This window comes from Colossoma macropomum, unplaced genomic scaffold, assembly GCF_904425465.1.
Source record: "Colossoma macropomum unplaced genomic scaffold, Colossoma_macropomum, whole genome shotgun sequence".
NCBI lineage: Eukaryota > Metazoa > Chordata > Actinopteri > Characiformes > Serrasalmidae > Colossoma > Colossoma macropomum.
In genome coordinates, this window is record NW_023494807.1 from 32,194,673 (window position 1) to 32,216,474 (window position 21,802).

The window sequence follows — 21,802 nt, forward strand, 5'->3', positions numbered from 1 at the left end:
CCAAAGTTCATCTCTTAGAATCTCTTGGAACATCATCAAACACTAACCGCATGAACACAACTCTAGACGAAGTTCTGCTTTCTGCTCTTTCGGCGCTGTAGTGACTGAGCTGCTGAACGAGACCATCTGGATGAGGTCTAGTGGTGGCTGTTATGATTGGTATGTTAAGCGCATCAAAAGACTGTAAGTTCATCTCATAGGAAGGAGTACGGTACTAGACAAAAGGAAAATTACTCTTCAGTTGATTAAGGTCCTGCTCTGAGGGTGTGTCACTGAGCAGCAGCTGCACAAACCTGCAGGTTGGCATACTTTTTTGTGCTTTTCCTGCTTCAACACAGCTTTAACTCAATAATGGGCTGTTAATGGGCTGATTCGTTAATCAGGTGTGTTGGGAGCAGGTAAAACAGTAGGAAGTGCAGGACAGTGGGCCTCTGGGACCAGAGTGGAGAAACGCTGCTTTAGCATAAGCTGACCAAAACTATGTGCTGTAAAATGTTAACAAGCATGAGAAAACAGCGCAAGATACAGGCCTGTCATGAATACCTTCTCAAAAATAAAACACCCTAAATTGTTCCTGGCCTGGATGTATGGCTCTAAAAACAACCTTTAATTGGTACAGAACATTTATATTACTTACAGGTTCATTAAACTGTAAAAATGTTCTTCATACTCGCACGTCACAAATATGCATAGAAACATACACAGAAAGGTTGTTTAGGGAACCAAAAATGGTTCTCCTATGGCATCACTACCTATCACAGATTCCCTAAGGGGCCATGGTTAAAAAAGGGTAATACAATTACGCTCCCTCACAATAATTTTGCAAACCCTCGCAATGATTTTGCATGTTTATTACAAGGAAATGCAAACATGCAATGCAATGTTGGGTTTGGCGAATGCCAGGAGAACGTTACCTGACTGCACTGTGCCAGCTGTAAAGTTTGGTGGAGGAGGGATGATGCTACGGGGCTGTTTTTCAGGGGTTGATCTAGAACACTCAGCACCAGTGAAGGGGAACCTTAATGCTTCAGCACCAAGACATTTTGGACAATCGTACTCTTCCAACTCTGTGGAACAGTTTGGGGAAGAACCTTTCCTGTTCCAGCATGACTGAGCCCCAGTGCTCAAAGCAGCTCCATAAAGGCCTGACTGGGTGAGTTTGGTGTGGAAGAGCTTGACTGGCCCTCACAGAGCCCTGACCTCAACCCCATCAGACACCTTTGGGATGAACTAGAACGGAGATTGTGAGCCAGGCCCTCTCGTCCAACATCAGTGTCTGACCTCACAAATGCTCTTCTGGATGAATGGACACAAATTCCCACAGACTCTCTCCAACATCTTGTAGAAGCTTCCCAGAAGAGTGGAAGCTGTTAGAGCTGCAAAGGGGAACCAGCTCCATATTAATGCCTATGGATTTAGAATGTGATTCACAAAAGCGCCTGTAGGTGTCCTAATACTTTTGTCCATATAGTGTGTGTATATATTCTATTTTGTTTAACAGAGTCTGATTGTTCAATTAACCTTTCAAATAAGCAATAAATCAATTGATTAATGATACAGTCGATAATGACAGCTCTACTGAGATACATCCCTCAGCTCCAGCTGTCAGTATAAACACAGTATTAACACTGAGGCATTTCAGAACACATCAGCTGTCTTTAGCTGAAGAATGACAGCACTGAGGAGCAATATCTGAACTTTCTGTACAAAGAAAACCACATCTTTCCTCATCTAAGGTAATGCAAAAAAAGGCAGGACAGGCCATCATCTGTTAAAATGTTAATGAGGAACTACACAAGCATCTCAACTGCTGTAAGAGCAGCTATGAATTTACTGAAAGCATTATAAACACCTAATGTATTTCAAAACGGGAGGTCATATCTCCAAAATGGTAACTTTACAGGAGAAGCAAAAAAACATACTTTACTTTTAATGTAAGTCAATGGAACGAGACATTTTTTTCAAGTAATTTTGAGCCGTTTCTTTCAGTCGATTCATCATGAAATTTATACATGATGTAAAGGACAGGTATTTTCAAATTACGTCAAAAACTGAAAAATGACAAAAAAGGTTTTGTTCCGACAACAGATATATTTGTCCTCAAAATGTGGCAAAAGTGAGATGTTGGAAGACGGTGAGGGACTTTTCAGCAATACAGTTTTAAATTTGAATTAAAATTTATTTTTTCAGATTTTTCGATATAGGACATTAACACGTACTGACACATACTGGACTTTAAATGGTGCGGCTCCTAAGGTGGTTTAACTTCGTTGAAATGTCAAAATGGCTCTTCTTATCATTTGTGTTGTGACTCCTGACCTAACCTGGCTTTAATGCAGAGGGAGCCGGTCGGATTTCTCACTCATCCAGTTGTGTTTTTGTTATGTGCCGCCACAGACTGTCCGGGCGCTGCACTTACCCACTTCCAGTTCCGCCTTTTGCGTTCCGTCAACGTTACGTTATAAATTAAGCATTTAGAAAATAGATTTTTGACATTTGTGAATCGTTTCAGAATCGTTCACGTCCGCATCGCGATGCATCTAAGAATCGAGTTTTTCCCGCACCCCTAATACACAGTATATATAAAATAATTCATAGTAGATACCGAATAATAAATGTAATTAATATAAACAGTAATAAACAACTGAATAATAAGGCTGCAGTTTATTTACTCTTTAACTCTGGTCAAGCCAAACCAATGAGCTAGAAGCAAAGCTGGAGACGGTGCGTGACTCACCCAGCCACATGTGGATGCAGTAGGAGGGCGCTCGGGTGGTGTACAGCAGCAGGTAGGCGTCTCCGGTGTAGAAGTTGCCGTAGAAGTTCTTGGGAACAGGCTTGAGGTCCATGTTCTCGATGCGCCAGATCATCAGACCAGGCTCCTTCCCTGCTGCCTCAAACTCCTTATGGATCACCATGATGACTGGAACACAGACAGGAAGGGGATAAATGTTTCAGTGCATGGATGTGAATCTTAAAAGCACCTCACGATTCGTTATGATTTCCATGTGAAGCTATATTGCATTTCTACATTTTTGAAGCTATGTTTTGTTAGCACTTCAATTAGGTTTTCTACGTTATGTTAGCACCAAGCTAACACTGCTGCACTTCAACTAACTTAGGCTGGTTTTTGATACTAATTATAGCAATTCTAGCATAAATGTGAACATTGGAAGCATGTAAGATCCATCTTTTTCATTTTACTATTCTTTATTTTAACCCCTTAAAAGGCCAGGGCCCACCGGCAGGACCAGAGTTTCATTACACACTTCTATAACCTAAGAATAGCTCAGTTTGCATTGAAGTCCCTGTAGTTACTGAATAATAAGCTTTAGTATGTAATAAACCTGAGATTTTAAGGGGTTGCAGAAAAGTGACAATACATTTAATGAACCATCTGGCAAAGATTTAAGAGCATTCTGGAGGATTTTCTCTGCTTGTACTGTAATATTGAATATGATCCTCTGCGTAGCCATCATAAACTAAACAGACTCCTACAGCATTTTGCATGAAATATGTAATAAACAATGTACAATAAAGAGACATCGTCCATAGAGGACTACAGCAATATCAACATGTTGATCAGGGTTGTATTCATGCTATTAGTGAAAATGAACTTGCAGCCATAACATGGACTCATGCATAAGGCGAATAAGGCCTTGGGGGCATTTACAATTCAGCTATGCCCATCAGGCAGCCTTAATGCATCTGATGATGTAATGCTCTGGACGTTGGGAAATGTTTCTCAGAGAATTTTGGAGGCTTTGAAGTGGTGAAGGAAGTTCATTAAAGGGCCCATATATCAGAAAACTGGATTTTCCTTGTTTTTTTTTTTTTTTTTTTAAATAAGACTTTGACACTGTATGCAAACATTGATGAATTTTCAGATCATATATAGAAAACTAAGCTCCAAAAACATCCCATTTGGAATGCAGCTTAGCCCCGCCCATTCATGTTGAAGTTATAAGCAATGTTTCCTGCTGCTGCTGCTGCTTTTTGAATAAGGAACCTTTCAAAAGATACAGGGCAGCCAATCAGAACAGTGCTCGTTTACAAAGATCAGTCTTAAAGGCACAGTACCAAAAACAGCCTAAAAAGAGGTAACGATGGAAAGTGTTCATATAAATATGAATTATGACTTGCATAAACCCACACAAACATCTTAAGTGCATAAAACACAGGGAAAGTGTAGCATATGAGCCCTTTAAATCAACCAACAGTCTTTTAAATGAGATCAGACTCAGCCTGAGACACTTATCAGAAGCTATAATCTTGGCTGCTGATGCTGCAGCTTGCTTTCTCAGTTATCTCTGTATGGATCTACATATTTGTTCTATTTGTAAGTTAAAATATGTTACATATTCAGCTTGACGTGTCCTGCTTGACTTTGAGCTTCCTGCTAGTAACCAGTTCTTGGTTTCGCCATCATATGAAAAGGTTTCATGTCCTCTTCAGTGTCTCCCTACATGCACCAAACATCAGCATTAGCTATGCAGGATAAAAGGAGCTGGATTACAGTCTACAGCTCTTATAAAATCAATAATCTGCGAGTTTATGTTTATGTATACGTTTTCGAATTCTCCTTAAATGTACACTTTTTTTTTTTCACTGTTACGAAACTGAAGTTGAAGCTTCTCATTCAAATTTTCCGTTCCACCTTAAATGGTGCAGCAGTTCCACTGGGGTGCCTGAGGCACCCCTTTAAACAGCAAGGAAAAAAGGGTTTCTCCAAAGAACCCTTATTGGATCCATACACTGAAAAACAAAAACTCTGTTGATTCAACACATTACATCCAAAATGTGGACATATATAGAAAAGTAGGCTAGCATGCAATACTAGGCCACATGTAACACAAATATTAGGCTGAGTTTTGCTATTTAATATACTTCAAATGCATATATACACTTCAAATGTACACACATAATGTCTTTTGGCTTTGTACTTACGAATATAAACAAAAAAGAAAGTATTCATAAGTGTAAACAAAGTTAGGTTAAAAAAAAAAATCCAAGTTAATAGGGAAAGTATTCAAACACCACAATAGCATTAGTACTTTGTTCCAAAGCCATTCTCCTCCACAAACAATCCTCAATTCTCCCTCTGATGGACTCGCAGTTTCAAAGTCCTCTATAAATTTTCAATAGAACTCAAGTCAGGAGCTCGGCTAGGCCCTGCACACACCTTCACCTTCTTTAGAAACCAGTCCTGAATTAGTTTGGCTGTATGTTTGGGGTTGTCTTGTTGAAACCTCCATCTTCTCCTCAGATTCAGTTTCTTGCAAACTGAGATTAAATTCTCCTCGAATATCTCCAGGCACATCCCTCCATTCATGTTTCCCTCAGTGGCATGTAATGCTTCAGTACCATTTGCAGTGAAGCAGCTCCATATCATCATGATGCTGTTTTGGGAGCGGCACAGTGGCGCAGTGGGTAGCGCTGTCGCCTCACAGCAAGGGTTCGATTCCCCGGCCGGTGAAATAGATCCCCAAAACATCTCTCAACCTGCTCGAACCACATCCAGCTCTTCATTAAGTTCACACTGACTTGAGGTTTAGGACACATTATGATTTTCCATGAGCGATAAAATCACCACTGTGTAGCTGAACACTAGGCAAAACCATTTTAGAGAGCAGGGGCATGTTCAAACAGTCTCTGTATGCTGTTCTCTGCAGAAGCCACTGACCTTTTCTTCATAGAGTAAATGACCGAGTAAAAACATCCTACAACGGCTGAATTAAGTGAATTAATTAAGAAACTGAATTCACTCAGACTCTTACCGCTGGACTGCTCGTCTCCATAGCATTCGTGTGACGGTGCGTACAGGAACATCAGGGCGAACACATACAGGTTCCACATGCCGTAAATGCCGGTAAAGAAGGCGCTGTTCACCTGGACTGTATAATCTCCCCAGTGCCAGTGACCCTCATTCACCTGTGAACACATACACAGTAGTCGTAGGGGTGGCTGATATGATTAAATGATATTGTTAACATGTTAAACCTTTATGAGCTGTCAATACCCTCAGTAATTAATCCTTAGAGGTCTGGAGTTATTGAAGCTCTTTTCCTTTTTTTATACTATTCAAACAATTATTTCTTGTGTCAAAGTTAACATGATCATTGATTATCGCCACTAATCTTTATTCCGCCATTAAAGCATTTTCCAAGTTTGACCCTTTGAACCATCTGTAGTTCTAGACTCTAAAATATACTTTTTTTTTTACTGCATATGTGCAAAATTCCTGGTAATTAGCTGAGTATAAAATCTCAAAAATTGGTGCCATAACTTTTGTAAAGACTGCATTTTACGTTCTGTGCTGTTTCTTTCTTTAAGGTCCAATTTTAGTAAATGAGACAATTACTAATAACTGCAACTAACTACACAAAATAATGAAACCAATATTGATTATTTGACAGCCCTAGCAATTATGTATATTGATATTATTTATTACAGTTACATAATGAATATTTACATATACACCGATCAGGCATAACATTCTGACCACCTCCTTGTTTCTACGCTCATTGTCCATTTTATCAGCTCCACTTACTATATAGGTGCACTTTGTAGTTCTACAGTTACAGACTGCAGTCCATCTGTTTCTCTGATACTTTGTTAGCCCCCTTTTACCCTGTTCTTCAATGGTCAGGACCCCCATGGACCCTCACAGAGCAGGTACTATTTGGGTGGTGGATCATTCTCAGCACTGCAGTAACACGTGTTGGTGGTGTGTTAGTGTGTGTTGTGCTGGTCTGAGTGGATCAGACACAGCAGTGCTGCTGGAGTTTTTAAACACCTCAGTGTCACTGCTGGACTGAGAATAGTCCACAAACCAAAAATATCCAGCCAACAGCGTCCTGTGGGCAGCGTCCTGTGACCACTGATGAAGGACTAGAGGATGACCAACACAAACTGTGCAGCAGCAGATCAGCTATCGTCCCTGACTTTACATCTACAAGGTGGACCAACAAGGTAGGAGTGTCTAATAGAGTGGACAGTGAGTGGACACAGTGTTTAAATACTCCAGCAGCACTGCTGTGTCTGATCCACTCGCACCAGCACAACACACACTAACACACCACCACCACGTCAGTGTCACTGCAGTGCTGAGAATGACCCACCACCCAAATAGTACCTGCTCTGTGAGGGCCCATGAGGGTCCTGACCACTGAAGAACAGGGTAAAAGGGGGCTAACAAAGTATCAGAGAAACAGATGGACTACAGTCTGTAACTGTAGAACTACAAAGTGCACCTATATAGTAAGTGGAGCTGATAAAATGGACAATGAGCGCAGAAACAAGGAGGTGGAATCTGCAGATCTACACACACGGCTGCATTTTTCCACCACTTCATGACTGAGCCTTATTCTAAACTTTTCAGCATGAGGTCAGTTTGCACACCTGGCTGATGATGAAGAAGATAACGGTCATGGCTGCACACGCCAGAGTCACCAGCATCAGGAACTTGAAACGGAAAATCAGGCCCTGAATGGAAAATGAAAATACAAATCAGATAAGAACACTGACAAAGAGCCCAAACCACTGAGTACAAATAACGAAATGACCCAAACTTCGGTTTATTTAAGATCGTTAGTATGTGAGCTGCTTGCCTCGTAATGCAGGGGGCGAGCTTTGGTCATGGCAGGCAGAGACGTCCTCTTCCCACTGATGTTCCGGAACACCTGGAACACCATGAAGCACAGGAACAGGAAGTAGAGGCAGGCGCAGATTCCAGCCACGATGATGAAGGCCATCTGAACAACCTCAGTCAAAGAAACTCAGTGAAACAATAACCACTGTGTCCGGTACTGTACAGTCAGGGTGGGAATCACTAGAGGCGCCGTGATTCAGTATCACACTACTTAATTCATGATAACTTCACAACTTAATCTTTCCACTGAGCCACCAGCGGCCTAATTCAGCTGACATCAAACATCTCCAGTCTAAGACCCTCATCGTAGATAGTTAGTGCCACTGCACCCCCTCAGTGTCATGGGCAGCTGTGAATTGTGATTGGTTTGCACATAGGAGGTGGGCAATATGGCAAAAATATAATAAATCACGATACTTTTCACGTTTTTTTCCATGATACTCAATATGTCACAATATTTTTGGGCATCTGAAACGTTGGAACAGGCAAAATGTTGCTATCAAAAACTTCCACACTGAAGCCCCCCACCCCCCCCACCCCACCAGTGTCATGAACAGCCAATAACTGTGATTGGTTTACAGTGTTGGGGTAGTTACTCAAAAAAAAGTTATCCATTAAAGATTACTCATTACTTAACTAAAATTGGAATGGGATTACTTTACTCATTACTTTCTGGAAAATGTAATCCCAAACCTCATTACTTTACTTTTAAGTTACATTCTAAAATCCATACAAAATATCCTGGAATCAAATCTACAAACATATCTGGAAAGTACGAAAATGATAGAAAATAGTCCTTTCCACAGTTTATTTAGGAACACAATGCACCAGTAACAGCGACATTAACATGTATAAAATGAACGTCACTATACTTGGTGCTTCGATATTTTCTCTGAAAAAGTCCATACGTACTTAAGCAGCAGAAAAATACAGTCCAATAAAAGCTCCTTCAGTGGTCCAACAAAACAAAACAAAACCTATATTTCAAGCATGTGGACAGGAGAGTATAACAACTGAATTAACCAAATAGCTCACAAATGCTTTTTAGTCTGATGGCGGTACACTTTTGCCTGTGACTGGTATCTCGTTCAGTATTTGTCTCAATCAGGGGTCGGCAAAGTGCGGCTCTTTTACTGCCCTGTTGCGGCTCCAGAGCAGAATAAGATTATAAGGTAAAAATAAAATAATCCTCCTTTACAGTAAAATAAAGTTCTAACACAGTTTAAAACTAAATGGTCTTAAACTCTGGAGTTAATGTAGAACTGCTAATTCACCCTTTAACCCTGAAGATCAGCGCAGACTGCTGGTCACCATAGCAACACAGACAACCTCGCCTAGCTAGTGGCTAACGAAACGGCAATAGGAAAGATTTAAGATTAACATCAATAATTTGGAGATCAATGGAGTTATTAGCATTTAGAATCACTCCAGCTGGTTTCCTGACACGTTTAATCTGCTACGAGAAACCGTCATCAGTTTCTCGTTCGAATTTTCCCGTTCCACCTTAAATGGTGCAGCAGTTACATTCTGCCGCCCCAGGCACCATTTAAGGTGGGTTGCCAACTCCTGGTGTAAATGATGGCGACTCTGCATTAGACAGTGGTAGCATTTCCTTGACTATGTATTTTGCTACAAGTCTCTTAATTTTTCCCCGAGTTACCTTCATTCCTGGCGCTGAATGAAAACCCAGTTTATCTTGTTTGGTTGTGGGGCACTCTCTCCTTCAGTACAGGGTCTTTAGCCACGAGTTTTGTTTCTGCTTGTTTAGCATGTACCCTGATTCAGTGCTTCGACACGCTGCTTGTTGAGTTTGCAGCAGTTGAAAGGTGTTTTTGGCTTGGACAAAACTACACTTACTTCACTAAAATTACACCGTACTGTTTTTGTCTTTGTGTGAAACAAATTCAAAATCATGAGAATATCTCCATGTGTGGAACCTTCCACTCTTGTCCTCTCCCATTGTTGACAAACTGTGTTTGTGCTCACATTAGCGGTCACATGACGAGCTGTGCCGTCCACGAATTAACAGAAAGGCTTGGCCCTCAGGAGATCGCGAGTTCGATCCCTGGTGATGCTACAGCCGTCCGTAGCCGGGAGTCCGAGAGAGCACAATTGGCCTCGCTCTCTCTGGGTGGGTGGGATGGCTGCCCTTCTCCCCCCATCACTCAGCGCGATGCTAGTCAGCGCAGGCGTCTGTTAGCTGACGTAACAGATCTGGCGGTTGGCGCTTTCCTCCGAGCGCGTTCGGCTGTCCAGTGACGTTGCGTGAGCGGCAGTTCGAAAAGAAGCGGTGGTTGGCTTCACAGGTCTCGGAGGGAGCCTGTGTTAGACTTCACCCTCCTAGCGTTGATAGCATCGTGTGATTGGGGGAGTCCTAACGAGCAGGTGGAATTGGAGACGACTAAATTTGGGGAGAAAATTGGGTAAAAATCCAAAAAAAATATAGTAAAAAAAACATAATAATAATAATAATAATAATAAAAAAAAAGAAAAGCTTGGTAAATGCTTTATATTTTGTGTACTAAAAGAATATTTTTTATAGAAAAACATGAGTAACGCAAGTAACAGTTTTTTTTTATAATTTTAGTAACTATAATGTAATTAGAATTTTTTGTAATTAATATTTAACTGTAATGCATTACATTTCTTCGCTACAGAAAAAGTAATCACATGACTGTAATGCGTTACCCCCAACACTGTTGGTTTGCGTGTAGGGATGGGAAATATGGCGAAAACATAATCACAACACTTTTTACGTTTTTTTTTCCCATGATACTCAACGTGTCACAATATTTTTGGACATCTGAAACATTGGAACAGGCAAAAAAGAGGCAGCAGTAGCTCAATTAAAAAAATATGATATCCAGGATATACTCAGAAAAGCATATTGTGACTTATCACGATAACAATAAATACTGTTAAATTGCCCAGCCCTACTGGCTTTTTAGACATGGCAGAACATGTGTAGTTTTATGTACATATTCCTTTTTTTAATGTCGTAATTCATTTTCCAACTTCTTTTCATCTCTTACAATTAAACAGGCAATTTTTTTTTAAGTCTGATAAATGCAAATGAACTATATTCTGATTGGCTGTGCAGTACTGTCCCTCATTCAAAAAGCAGTCCAGGCTGAAGCGCTCCTTATAACTTCAGCATGAACATGAGGATGTAGGAAAACGTGCAGGTTTCCAACGACATAAAAATAGGCTGTATTTGCAGCTTCCATTTATGGACGGTATGGGCTGGAGGGTGACCTGTATGTCTTCAACTTTGACAGTGTTTACACACTACATCAAACTTTTGTTTCAAAAAGGTGAGGAAGATCTTTCTCAGTCTTTCCTTAATGTGGGCCCTTTAAACATTTACATTTCTGAGATTTTTCACTCTGACCCCTACTGTAACATAGCGTAGGCTGTAAACTAAAGCAGTTCCACATCAAAAACATGGACAGTTTTAAAAAGGTCCTTTTGAGGCATCTCAAAGTTTCTTCATGTGAAGAAACTAGCTTTAGTATAAAGCCAACTACAGCCCTAGTACTGCTATTCAACACCACACTAGTGTGAAAGGATACAGCCAGTTCTGTCCTTACGTCTGAGGCCCAGATGCTGTGGAAGGGATTGGTTAACAGCACTCCTCTGTTAGAAAAGAAAAAAAAAAGCATCACGTTTATCATTCAGGACAGTCAGACCACCTCAGTGCTAACTCAATATGACAGGCCAGATTCAGACCGGCGAGATTAAGGGCTGGACGACACCGTCTCTGTGCCAGGGATGAAAGCAGCGTGCGTTTGGCTCACCTCTCACACATATCGAAGATGAAGAGGCAGAAGGAGCCAAAGACGATTGGCCCAACCTGCTTCCAGTACACGGAGAAACGGTTCCTCTCCGTCTGATCCTGGCAGGAAAAAGAGCAACAGACCACGAGAGATAAGCTGATTAAAAACAGCGGCTTTGAGCAGGAAGGAATTTTATATTCCTTGGAAATTCTCTCTTATGTTTATCTATCTTGATTGACATTTCAATAACGCTGGCTATTGGTCAGTGCTTCACCAACACAACATTATAAAGAAGCAATGTACTTCAATAAACATTCAGTTTTTTAAGACAGGGTTTCTCAACCTGTGGGCCGAGAAACACGTTGTAGTGGTCCGCGGGCCTGACCTCTAGGAAGGCAGTAGCTCTTAGTGGGCAGGTAACGTTTAACGTCATAAAAACATAAGTGGGGAAAAAAAAAGATTAACTCAATAATTAAGAATCAAACGTTTTCAAATTATAACCAATATATGTACAAATAAAAACCATTGCACAACATCAGTTTGAGACAACGCAGCCATCAGTCAGCGAGCCAGAGGTTGAGACGTTTCTCAGAGCGCTTTCACACCCACCTTATTTGGTGTGGACACCCGTATTCAGGTCTATAACAGACAGCTGAGCTGCATCCAAACAAACCCTGTCAGCTGGTGGGAAGCAGTCTGTGATGAAACGAGGGGATTCATCAACAGAGCTCGCTTTCCTCTTCTAGCAGCACATCAGCGCTGTACCGTCAGCATAATCTGCCTGTTTTAACATCTCTTTACAGACCCTCCTTTGGTCTCGTTTCTGCAGCACGGTGCCGTAAAATAAAATAACAGCGAAGAAATGAGTTTGATTTTGGTTCATAGATCAGAACGTATTTTTAGCCGAGCATCAGCGACTTGAGTGGTTAAACTCAAATAGATAACCCGATGACAAAGAAGCAGGTTTATTATTATTGTTGATCGTGACAACGCTAATCCAGAAGCCCGGTGAGTGGAGTGAGGTCTGGCTATTTCAAATTAACCACAAAATAACAAAGAAATCTGGAGACCAAAGCCAGTGGAGTATTCTCAGGGAAAACGCAATATCAATCACAGTCTACATCCACCTCGTACATTTCTATTCTTTTTGCTTTTTCCCCCTTTAACATCTTTGCAAATATATATTTTAACATAACTGCAAATTTTGGGACCTGTGATTGAACCAAATGGACGATCTGATCTTGTTCCGGCCCTGATTCTCAGATTTTCAGTTTCAGCACTTAAGAAAAAGAAAATTATATTTAAAAAGTTGATTTTAGTTTTCGTGTGGGCTGCTGTTCTTTGTATTTATAAACAGGTGGGTCTTGGGATACAAAAAGTTGAGATCCCCTGTTCTAAAATACAAGCCCTTTAAAGCATATTTACTACATTGATGATTACAATTCGGTAGAACACACCGGCATGTTAGTATTATTAATATAGGCCTATATTTCACAAAGCATATGACAGTGGACAATACATACACTGCCAAATATGACGTTTAGACCAGTGAATATATTTTAAACTCCCCATATCACAGCCAAATTTCCCTTTTTTGAAATAAGAGTTTGACGCCGTATGTATTCATTGTTTCGTTGATGAATTCAATGCTTCTGTGAGGTCACAAATGATCACGTAAAATTAATTAATTCATTTACAATGTAAAACATAATGACGACTGTAAAACCACACAAATGACTAGAATTGAAAAAAAGGAAAAATATAGGCCCTTTAAATCTAGTGTAATATTTCTCATTGAGATTGTTGTAAAAATATTAAAAGACGATAAATTAATTGTAGACATTTTTACTTCATCATTTTATCTAGTGAAATTCTTATTCTAGTGTAAAATTATCTACCAATGCCACAACAAAATTTCTAGATTTCTAGATAAAGTTACTTAAAATAAGCAAGACATCCAGAAGTAGGTTGAATAATCCTAGAATATTCCTACAGCAATTTCACAATGAGAAATATTAGATATATTGACTAGATTTCAGATGTTTTCACTTTTTCACCGTAACACAATACATAGTATTCCACAGGCATTTCACCATAAATTATACATGTAAATAAATGAATTTATTAAAGCTACAATGAAATAGAAGGTTAAAAGTTAAAAAAGGAAAGAAACTGCAGCGTCTGTAAGCGCTCCCTGACGTTTTTACCATTAGATGTTCTCCACAGAAGATGATCCAGAATGAGAGCAGCATGGCATAAAAGATTCCCTGACGAATATCTCCGAAGAGCAGCATCCACGTCCACTCAAACCCAACGGAGAACCATTCCACTGGGATGTTGATGAAGGTCATGGAGATTCCCAGAGCAAAGATAACCCTGTAAAACGACAAAACTCCTCAACAGACTGCATGATTGCGTATAGTGTCCTGCTCTGAAGCGGCACAAGGACTTATAGGACACTGTTCATGCTATAGTTTATGTTCAGGTGCAAGTAAGTAAGTAAAGTTTATTTATATAGCGCTTTTTACAACAGGTGCTGTCACAAAGCAGCTTTACAAGGAAATCAGCATTACAGAAAGAAATCTGGGTCCAAGCCCCCATGAGCGTCGCCAGTGGCGACAGTGGCAAGGAAAAACTCCCTAAGAGAAACAGGAAGAAACCTTGAGAGGAACCAGGACTCAGAAGGAGAACCCATCCTCCTCTGGTCGACACCGGATAGTAAGCAAGAAGGCGGCACACTATAACGCAGAAAAGATGATTTTAGCTGAACATGACGAAAAAATTGGTTTTCATGATCGGGACTGATTATGTTAAAACAATTATTTTATTATTATATTATTTTCTTAAGCTTTTGATTAATTACATCAAAGTAATTGATGGCCTTTTTCTTGAGATTTTGAATATAATTGTTTAAGATTATCACTGACTGTCGAAAATCATGGCTTATTTTCCCATTATTATGTAATAACATTTTTCCACAAATATGACTGATCAAGTTGAAGGGATCATTGCATCAAGATTTTCACCGATTATGTCAATAAGGTCTTACTTTTTTGAGTGTCTGATTGTCAAAATAACTGCTTATTTTAAATGAAGTGCTCCAATTATTTAATCTACCTAAAAAAAAGGCAAACAAGTTGATATAAACTGATTTGTTCACACACATAAATCAGACTTGGTGGTAAATCTCCTTCTGGCAGGTACACATGCTGAGACAAGATCAAAGAGTAAACCAGTGGGGGGACTGGGGGGGGCGGGGGTGAGGGGAGGGGATGTGGGGTGAACCTGACTCTAACACTTCTAACACTACTGTTATATTTTTAAGAGCTTTTAAACTCTTCATGACGTCTGTGAGCGCAAACAGCCAATGAGCTGCTCCATTCGCCAATCAGCACGCAGTAGCAGTAATGTTAGCCTCCTGCTACCCAAAACCCATCTGCTGTAGAAAAATGGAAAAATACAGGCAAAATTTCTTTGCTTTTCTGTGAAATACATCCTTCTGCTTTCTAAAATTAAAGGAAAGTTCTGGGCGATTGATTAGAAACTGTTTTATTTTTTGTTTTTAGCCATTTAGCTCCATTTCCTCCCATTCATTGAGGACTCGCTCGCAGGCACTCTCTGCTTTGCAGTCCTTTTTTTGATATAACAGGGGAAATAGGAAGTGGCCAGACTTCTCATAAACCGGCTCTGACTTAACCAAACCTAACTTCGGACCCCAAACATGTCTCGGCAGGTTGACTACATTTGGGGTAAGGAGGAGAACTGAGTACACCTAAATATTGTTATGAAGCTATTGCTTTACTTCTACTGCGTTTGTCCATGACCTAAACCAAAAGACACTGTTGGCTGGAGGCTTGTGTAACGGTTCTCCGAGCCGTGGTCGACGTCAGCTCCACTGAAGCGAGGCATCATTTTGGCACCGTTCCCACAATAAGAAAGCCGGTGGGGAGCTGCTGTTACGCCTGCTTGGGCTTCTCCTGGAGATGTGAAAAGGGTTGCGATTTCCATCCTGAATCCCCAGCGGAACAGCAGGCAAGTCAGCTCGCCAAAGCTTTTAAAACATGAAAAAATAATCGCTTCCCCTGCGAACTGCATACGCTATGACTGCCTGAGAGCTTCCCGTCTTTTGGGAACGCCGGTGGCAAGCTCAGGCCGGACAGTGAAGATGTGGAGGTGTTGAAGCTCAGTGAGGAAGACGAAGGGAGAGAAGCAGTTTTGGAGTACGGGAAAGAAACATGACATTAATTCTAGATATTTTTTGGTCTGTTGCCGTTTTCAAATGTCCGAACGACACCGCGTTCAATGTCTCAATACCAAACACACTCAAAAATCCTTATTTTCATAAACTTAACTGAATTATGGGAAGTATTTCCACACAATTAAACGGTTTTCTTTCAAAATAAGGCCATTTTTAAACATGATTTTATTAAACATGGTTTGCTTAAATTGGCCAAACCTAATCTGGTATCACATTTAGCCTAAGAAAGAAAGACAAAAAGTAGTAATTATAATAAAAGGCTATGCTACTGGCCAGGAGCGAATAAAATCTTTGAATATGAGAAGCAATCAAAAACGCTCCTTTAACTCATTATGTTAGTAATGTAGGATAGGTCTTATTTTAAGCACAACAGCCTTCATTTATTTAGCTCTGTGTCTTGTGATAGCAGCTGAAAATCCCAGGAGATCCAGAAAAACTCATTCTGTTCTATTTGTGTTGACTGAGTTTGCTCAGTGAGATGATTATGCTTTTCAAAGCTTATACTTCAAGTACATTTTAAAAACGGGTTCATTCAATTAATATCAACTTGCTTTGTTTTCTTAACAACTACAAGAGCCAGTTCTACATTTTTTGAGTGCAGTATTGATAGTGGATCTGTCAGGTCTGACCAGTACCTGATCAAGGCTTATTACATACTAAGCCTTGTTATATAGTAACTACAGGGACTTTAATGCAAACTGACTGAGCTGTATTTAGGTTATAGAAGTGTGTAATAAAACTTTGGGTGTGCTGGCAGGCCCTGGCCATTTAAGCGGTTAATAAGACCAGTTTCAGCGCTGATACTAACATTATTTTTGGATTTTCTTATTTTAAGGGCCAGTAAACCAACAAAACCAAACAAACAATACACGGCTCTGGGGTGTGATAAACACCTGTAAGCAAGAATGAGCCACAGTTAATAACACAATGACAGGCGACTTGACAACGCAGCGTGCACACCTTTATAACATTTTAAAATTATTTATAAGCCAATGTTTTTGAAAAACTAGCAGCTACATAATGGCAAAACTAATTGAATGTGGGAATTAACTGATGAGTTTTAAAACAAGAACACAAACATCATGCTGCTCTTCAGTCCAGCTAAAGTATCGTTCCTCTGATTGATTTAAAAAAAATTTTTTTTTGATTTTCCTCTCGATTTTTCTTTCCAATTTAGTTGAATCCAGTTCCATGCTCTAGTTTGGACTCCCCCAACCACACGATACCACCAGCACTAGGAGGGCGTAGACTAGCACAAGCTTCCTCTGAGACCTGTGAAGCGCCACCACATCCTTTCGAACTGCCGCTCACGCAACGTCATTGGACAGCTGAACACGCTCGGAGGAGAACGCCAACTGCCAGTCCTGTCCACCCAGAGAGAGAGGCCAACTGTACTTACTCTCGGCCACAGACGGCTGCAGCACCACCAGGGATCGAATTTGCGATCTCCTGCTGATAGGGCCAACACTTGATATCAATACTTTATGGGCAGCACTACTGAAAATACTGTTTTTGTATCGACATACTGACCTTTTTATTTACTTTAAACACTCCCAAAATAAAAGTGAAACAAGCTAAAACTATGGGCAGTAGTGTGCTCCTGCTGGTGTGGGTTCATTCACCAGTTGCTTCTTTCAGTGAGTCACACAAAAGCCATTTGAGAGCTAACAGCCCCCCCCCCGCCTTGTGGAGAATCTCTAGCCTGCTTTATGTAAGTGAGAGTCCTGAATGAATTCATTCATTATTCTCTGTTAAAATACTCCTGCAATTACAGTGACTTCAATAAAATGTTTGTTTCCTATAAAAAAAAATGCAAAGTCATGGTTCAAAATTAATTTTGAGGGGAGGATAAAAACAAACAAACAAACAAACAAACAAACAAACAAACAAACACACACACACACACACACACACACACACACACACAGAACTCCTTCTCGCCCCAACAATCTCAACTTCACCTCCACACAAAATGAGGTGCACATGCCAAAGTGCTATGTAAGCCTTTGCTAGTAAGGAATCCAAGAAAGGTCATACTTTTCCAGCAGCACTGGAGGTCTTGACATCATGGTAATCCTTCTCCAGTACCAGATCATGATGATGAGGATGCTGGGGGTGAGGAAGGTCTTCATGGCAAACCAAACCTTTGTGAAGCCACCATTCTGATGGATGCCCTGAAATGTTGGAGAAAAATAGCCTGCAGTCAAACATCTACATCAGGAGAACTGCAGTGGAGGCCAAGCTAGAGACCAACTTTTACTCATTCAGGAGATGAAGCATAATTATTTGCTGATAGTTAAGAGTAACAGGTCAAACGGTGAGTGGGGGTGTTATTAAATTATAAACGTTGCGTGATATATTTACTTTTAACGTTTTATCTGCCTCAAGATTTGACAGCCAGTAATGAATTCTGAATACTGGTGACATTACAACTTCAGCTGTGGATATCAGATTTTACAGTCATTTTAGAGACGTCTACAGCTCTGTTCACTACTTCTTCCATTTTTACAGCTTCCTAACAGCTGTTTGAAGTTGTACAGGATGAGCACATTACAACCATTTTGTATATATAAATTAGAATGGCCTTATTATTGAAAACATAGATTCCCAACCTTTAAATGGTAGTATATGCATTATGATTATGCTGCATCTCTTTGGCTACTTTTGAGAACACTAATCATCTTTGTCTAAATCATCTTTGAACGGACTCTACAATCTCAGAAATAAAGGTACTAAACTGTCACTGGGGCAGTTCCCTTTACTCAGAGAACATAACTGAACCATAATCCACTGAAATGATATGTTCTAAGCTGTACTGACTCCACACACCCCGTCTCGTCTCCAGGCTTTTATTTTACTGTTCTGTTTAAAACATTCGGTTATGAAAAGGTACAAATACGAACTTTTCACCTGGAAAAACTTATTTAAGGTTCACAATCAGATCTTAAAACCACTGTTTGTACCTTGATGAACGGAAAATGTACCTGAACAGAACCTTTATTTCTAACAGTGTACACTCACCACCAGGCGGATGTCCTTGATTTCTCCGATTCCCACGTTCACCTTCTTACGCTCAATGACAGGTAAGCGGATGTTGAGAAGGTAGTACTTGTGGAACACACAGCCAATCTCCATCAAGGGCATTAGGTCACATTCATAATAGCGACCTTCGTTATCAATAGTCTTAGAAAAAAAAAAAAGGAGAAAGTTCAGAATTGTTTTTTTACTGCTGTATTGGAGAACAGTAATAACTACAAGTGTACAAATGCATCAGTCTGAAGTGCAAAAATGAAATGCCTTTATTTAATTTCCAGTCAAAATCTTCAATAAGTTCAAGTTATTCATTTTTCAGGAGATAAGATATAAAATAAACCACTTGCATAAGACAGGAGAAATTCAAAGGAAAATAAGTGGGGGGGGGACAAAAAACAAAAACTGGAGTTCAAAAACTGATTAAAAGCTACAGTGAAAAACGGGGCTCCTAACAACCACCTGGAAGAGCTGGTAGACACCAAAACTGCCCCCATCAGATAAACAGCACTTAAAGCTTTCATCTCTGAGAGAGAGGAGAAAATCAAGCTGCTTCAGATCTGAAAACATCCACAGGTGTTTCTGTCCATCCCTTCCACTGTGAGAAGACGACTCAGCGCTGTGGGTCTGAAAGGATGTGTAGCTGTCCAGAAGAACCTCACTGAGAAAAGGAGACGGACACATCAAACAAAGAAGCTGAACGATGGACTGACCACCCCAGAGTCCAGACCTCAACACCACTGAATGTGTTTGATTACTTCAGAAAATGATCAACCAGCTTCTAAGACTGAACTTTGGAGGTGTGTCTGCAGATTCTTTGAGGTATTGAAAGTGAGTCTCCTGAAAAGAATGGAAGCTGGAATGAAGGGAAAAGTAATGTTGAGGTTTCTGAGTAGTTTTCTGTTAAACATGCCTTAAAATCTTTTTCACAAAAAATGAATAACTTGTGCTTAATAGTCGTTTTGAGTGGAACTTAAATAAATGAGGGGTGGTCTCTGACTGATAATCTCATAATCATAATAATACAACAGTCCACTCACTGATGCGCTGATGCCTGTAGGAGCAGGGGGTGAGTGTGAAGGAGTGTGAGAATGTGTGAAGGCTGTGAATTTGTTTACCTTGGGGGTGGTGAAATTGCAGTTGAGCTTACGCAGTTCAACAGAGTGAGCCATCTCCGTCCATTCACTCAGACCGTCGTCTCTATAGGCCAGCCCGACATCTACAGTGACCACTGCTCCATCCTCTGGACACAAACATGCACAGATTTTCTTTATCAGCTGCCACTCTCTAATGAAAGACATGAACTGCTATATTACAAAGGCACTTCAAATGAGAGAAATAAACAGATAAATCAGTAAATGAATAATAAACCGTCAACTATACGTAACCAACAAGGTCAGGTCTGCATCTACGCCCCAGAGCGATGTAATGTTTGTTTGGTTTTATTGGTTTACTGGCCCTTGAAATAAGGAAATCCCAGATAGGAGTGGATGACACTGACCCTACGGATGTAGGTGTGGCAAATGACAACTCACAGCACAAAAATAATGCTAGTATCAGCACTGAATCTGAATTTACTAAACATTTTGTAACATGGACCCCTTCCCGGAGTGGATGAATCTGATTGCGAACACTTCGATAAATTATTTGAAGAGAACTCAAAACTTGGTGAAGAACAAGAACAAGATTGTGAGTGAATTATCTACTATTGTCATCATATAAAGATGCATGACTTCGTCTGAAAAACGCAGACATCTACAAGGTGGACTGACAAGGTAGGAGTGTCTAATAGAGTGGACAGTGAGTGGACACAGTGTTTAAAAACTCCAGCAGAACTGCTGTGTCTGATCCACTCATACTGGCACAACACATGTTAACACACCACCACCACATCAGTGTAACTGCAGTGCTGAGAATGATCCACCACCCAAATAGTACCTGCTCTGTACTATTTTTTCATGATATGGGCCCTTTAACATCTCAGTAACAAAATTAAACTCTGACGACTGACGTCCAGCTGAGGCCTTTGTAGAAAAGGCCAGAGAAGGACCAGTGAAAGGACACATTCAGAGTCAGACGGCCAGGAAAGTCAGAGTCAGGAAAAGTCAGACGGCCGTCACTCTTCAACACCATTCCACTGGCATGACCAATGGGGTGATCCGGATGTCAGTCCATCTACCAACACCTTGGTCTGCAGACATTATATTAGGCTGTATTCAGATTGGATTAGTTTTAGGGGGATGTGTGCAAGAAAATCTTCACACATCTCACACAAATAATAAAAGTCTCACATTCATACAGTGAGTTTATAGGGGGTTGTATATTCTAGAAGAATGAATGTTTGCTTCACACGTGTCATATGTGAATATAAAGTAGCCACTGTAATCGCCACTGTAATCACCCCTGTAGTCACAGCCTGAAGGATCTCGCTTATCTGATTTTTTAGTTAATCATAAGTGGATAAATATAATTTTATGCTAATAATATTATTCATTTAATGTAATATACTGAATATCAATTATTAATATTATGCATTATTTCTACTACTACTACTACTACTACTATTTCTAATAATAATAATAAAACGTAGTTGATCAGCCAAGACATGTTAGAACCTTACTAATTAGCATCATACAAACCACATGTCATCAATTATATTGCACGCTTCATAATTATAATATTGCAGAATTGCCTCAAACTGAGGTGACTAAGATTAATTATGCACTTTGACACTGTCATACTGTTATTTATGCACACAGACAAACGTATGTCATATAGCTGTTTCTATTGTTTTTAGCTCTCAAAGCTTAATTCTATCTGTTCTTTTGTCTATTTTGTCTGAACCAAAGTCGTCTTCGCTGGTTGACGAAAAGCTTTTCACTAAGCTCTTGCTTTAAGATATTCCAGGCTCTCTAATGCAAACACAAAGTTTCCTTTCAGACTCCAAGACTCCAAACTCAACTTCATTCAAATTAAGACTATGAAATGCCTCCTGTCAAATATTTGATGTTGCATCAGTGATGTTTTTGAGCGGTTTCACTGCTGGTGGTCCAGGGGCTCTTGATGAAAATGAACGGCATGATTAAT

General features: G+C 40.1%; 1 protein-coding gene across 2 annotated transcripts in view; it reads right to left on the bottom strand.

Annotated features, from left to right (window-relative positions):
* Positions 1–21,802, bottom strand: part of LOC118797032 (protein wntless homolog) — a 62,420-nt gene that overhangs the window by 24,111 nt on the left and 16,507 nt on the right. For both annotated transcript variants that reach the window (XM_036556241.1, XM_036556242.1), the window contains exons 3-12: positions 19,834–19,958; positions 18,707–18,868; positions 17,723–17,859; positions 13,635–13,803; positions 11,449–11,546; positions 11,224–11,287; positions 7,611–7,754; positions 7,402–7,485; positions 5,778–5,931; positions 2,738–2,923 (exon numbers count right to left, since the gene is read on the bottom strand). In XM_036556241.1, the coding sequence (XP_036412134.1) occupies positions 2,738–2,923; positions 5,778–5,931; positions 7,402–7,485; positions 7,611–7,754; positions 11,224–11,287; positions 11,449–11,546; positions 13,635–13,803; positions 17,723–17,859; positions 18,707–18,868; positions 19,834–19,958 (1,323 nt within the window). The remainder of the gene's footprint in view (positions 1–2,737; positions 2,924–5,777; positions 5,932–7,401; positions 7,486–7,610; positions 7,755–11,223; positions 11,288–11,448; positions 11,547–13,634; positions 13,804–17,722; positions 17,860–18,706; positions 18,869–19,833; positions 19,959–21,802) is intronic.